The following is a 1830-nucleotide window of genomic DNA, read 5'->3' on the forward strand; positions in this document are numbered from 1 at the left end:
AATATATATATATATATATATATATATATATATATTTTAATAATATCACCTTTTCAATAATTTCTTGTACTTTATTCTAACAAATATGCCAGGGAGGCAAGAATCTTTCTACCATAAATGAAAGCCGTGTTGAACAGATGCAACTTTCAAGCAACAGTTGCTACTTGAAACGATGAACATACCAAACATATGTCACGCTGAAGAAACGAAAAATATATTTTTTAATAATATCACCTTCTCACTTCTTGAATTGTATAAGCATCGTTTTATATATATTTTATCAAATTTCTTGTACTTTATTTCTTTTGTTTGATTGCAACAAGAAATTGAACAGTTTTTTTCTTCTTCTTTTTCAAGAAAACTGTACAAATCATGCATTTAAGTAACATTTTCAAAAATACTTTTTATTTAGAAATAAATCAAATTAATTTTTTATGACCAGAAACCGAATTCCTCTTCTTTTCCTATTATTTCCCAATTTATGCAATATATTTCCCCGATTAATCTTAAAAAAATAAATAAAACACAATTTTTTTTGACAAGAAGAGATAAAAAAAAAAAAAAGTTTTTAAAGAGAAATGAAAAATCCAAAAGTCAAAACAACAGTTTCCTCCAACGAACAAGACAAGAGCATGTCTGTCAACTAATGTTAAGAACGAGAACACTTGGCCAATACACGAAGAAAACCCAGAAAGAAAAAACCATTTATTCTGCCAAATATTTTGAGTTGCTGACAAAAAAAAAATGGAGATTGTTGAATTATGACCATTTACCTTCATCATGTGGCAAGAGTGGGGTCACTTCTTGGGCATGAGATCTAAACTTTTCCACAACAAAGCAATTCAACAGCACAAAACCGAAAACAAAAACAGAGGCAGTCTTTGACAGTGATTCAACAAACGCCATGTTTTAAGCAAGCAGAACACAGTTACTCTTTCTCTAATTGTGGGGTAATTAATATCTCCAAAAAAACAATTCAAAGAACACGAAAAAGAGCAGTAGTTCAGGGACAGAAACAATGTTTTTCTTTTGTTTTTTTTTTTAAGAGAGGGAAGAAAGAGAGTAAGGTGGTTGGAGGGAAAGATAATGCTGGAGGGGCTTTAAAGATGACGAGTTACTCGGGTTTTTATTTTTTATGTTTCATTTTGCATTGCGACCTTTTATTGAAAAAAATGCTGTTGTCGTCATGTGTAATATTGAGAAAGGGTCAACAAAGCTCTAAAAGCAAAACCCAGAGAAAAAAATATATATATATACAAAGAAATGGAAAACACTGCTTGTTAAAGTAAAACAGAAGACCAACCCAAGAGGGCCATCTCAGGAAGGGAGGATGGCAGGGATGGTGAAAGATAGGAGGGGAAGTTGTGAGGGCCACTAGGCAAAATCAAAGACAGTGGATTGATCAAGAGAACGAGAGTGTATTCCGAATCAAAAAAAGAGAGAGCTGAAAAAAACACGAAAAGGCTGGCATGATTTCGTGTTCTTTGAATCAGCTAAGCCGCCAGCCAAGGATGATTTGCCCTGGCAGCGAGGTGGTTGGTTTTCTTTCAAACAGTGAAGGAGCTGGGACACACGGTGTGCTCTTTACCGTAATGTCGTTGAGGAGACAAACTGGGGGCCCCAGAAGTCAACATCTGCGGCTTGTTCTTAGTATAAAAAGTCAACTTTCACGTACAAACTACATCCAAATAGTGATAAACTCGGCCTGAGGACACCCCGAAGAAGGAGGAATGCGTAATTAACAATTTATTTTATATTATATATCAAAACAATTTTAAATAAAAAAAATTAGAAACACTTCAGTCAGCCGCGCTCCTAAACATGCAGTAA

At 33.9% G+C, this 1830-nt stretch overlaps 1 protein-coding gene across 1 annotated transcript in view; it reads right to left on the reverse strand.

The window, feature by feature from the left end:
- Positions 1-1295, reverse strand: part of LOC105109685 (probable LRR receptor-like serine/threonine-protein kinase At1g53430) — an 8690-nt gene extending 7395 nt beyond the window's left edge. The window contains exon 1 of the mRNA XM_011004469.1: positions 774-1295. Within this exon, the coding sequence (XP_011002771.1) occupies positions 774-906 (133 nt within the window). The 5' untranslated portion in view covers positions 907-1295. The remainder of the gene's footprint in view (positions 1-773) is intronic.
- Positions 1296-1830: the final 535 nt, after the last annotated feature.

Source organism: Populus euphratica, unplaced genomic scaffold (genome assembly GCF_000495115.2).
Source record: "Populus euphratica unplaced genomic scaffold, PopEup_1.0 scaffold440.1, whole genome shotgun sequence".
In the NCBI taxonomy this organism is placed as follows: Eukaryota; Viridiplantae; Streptophyta; class Magnoliopsida; order Malpighiales; family Salicaceae; genus Populus; species Populus euphratica.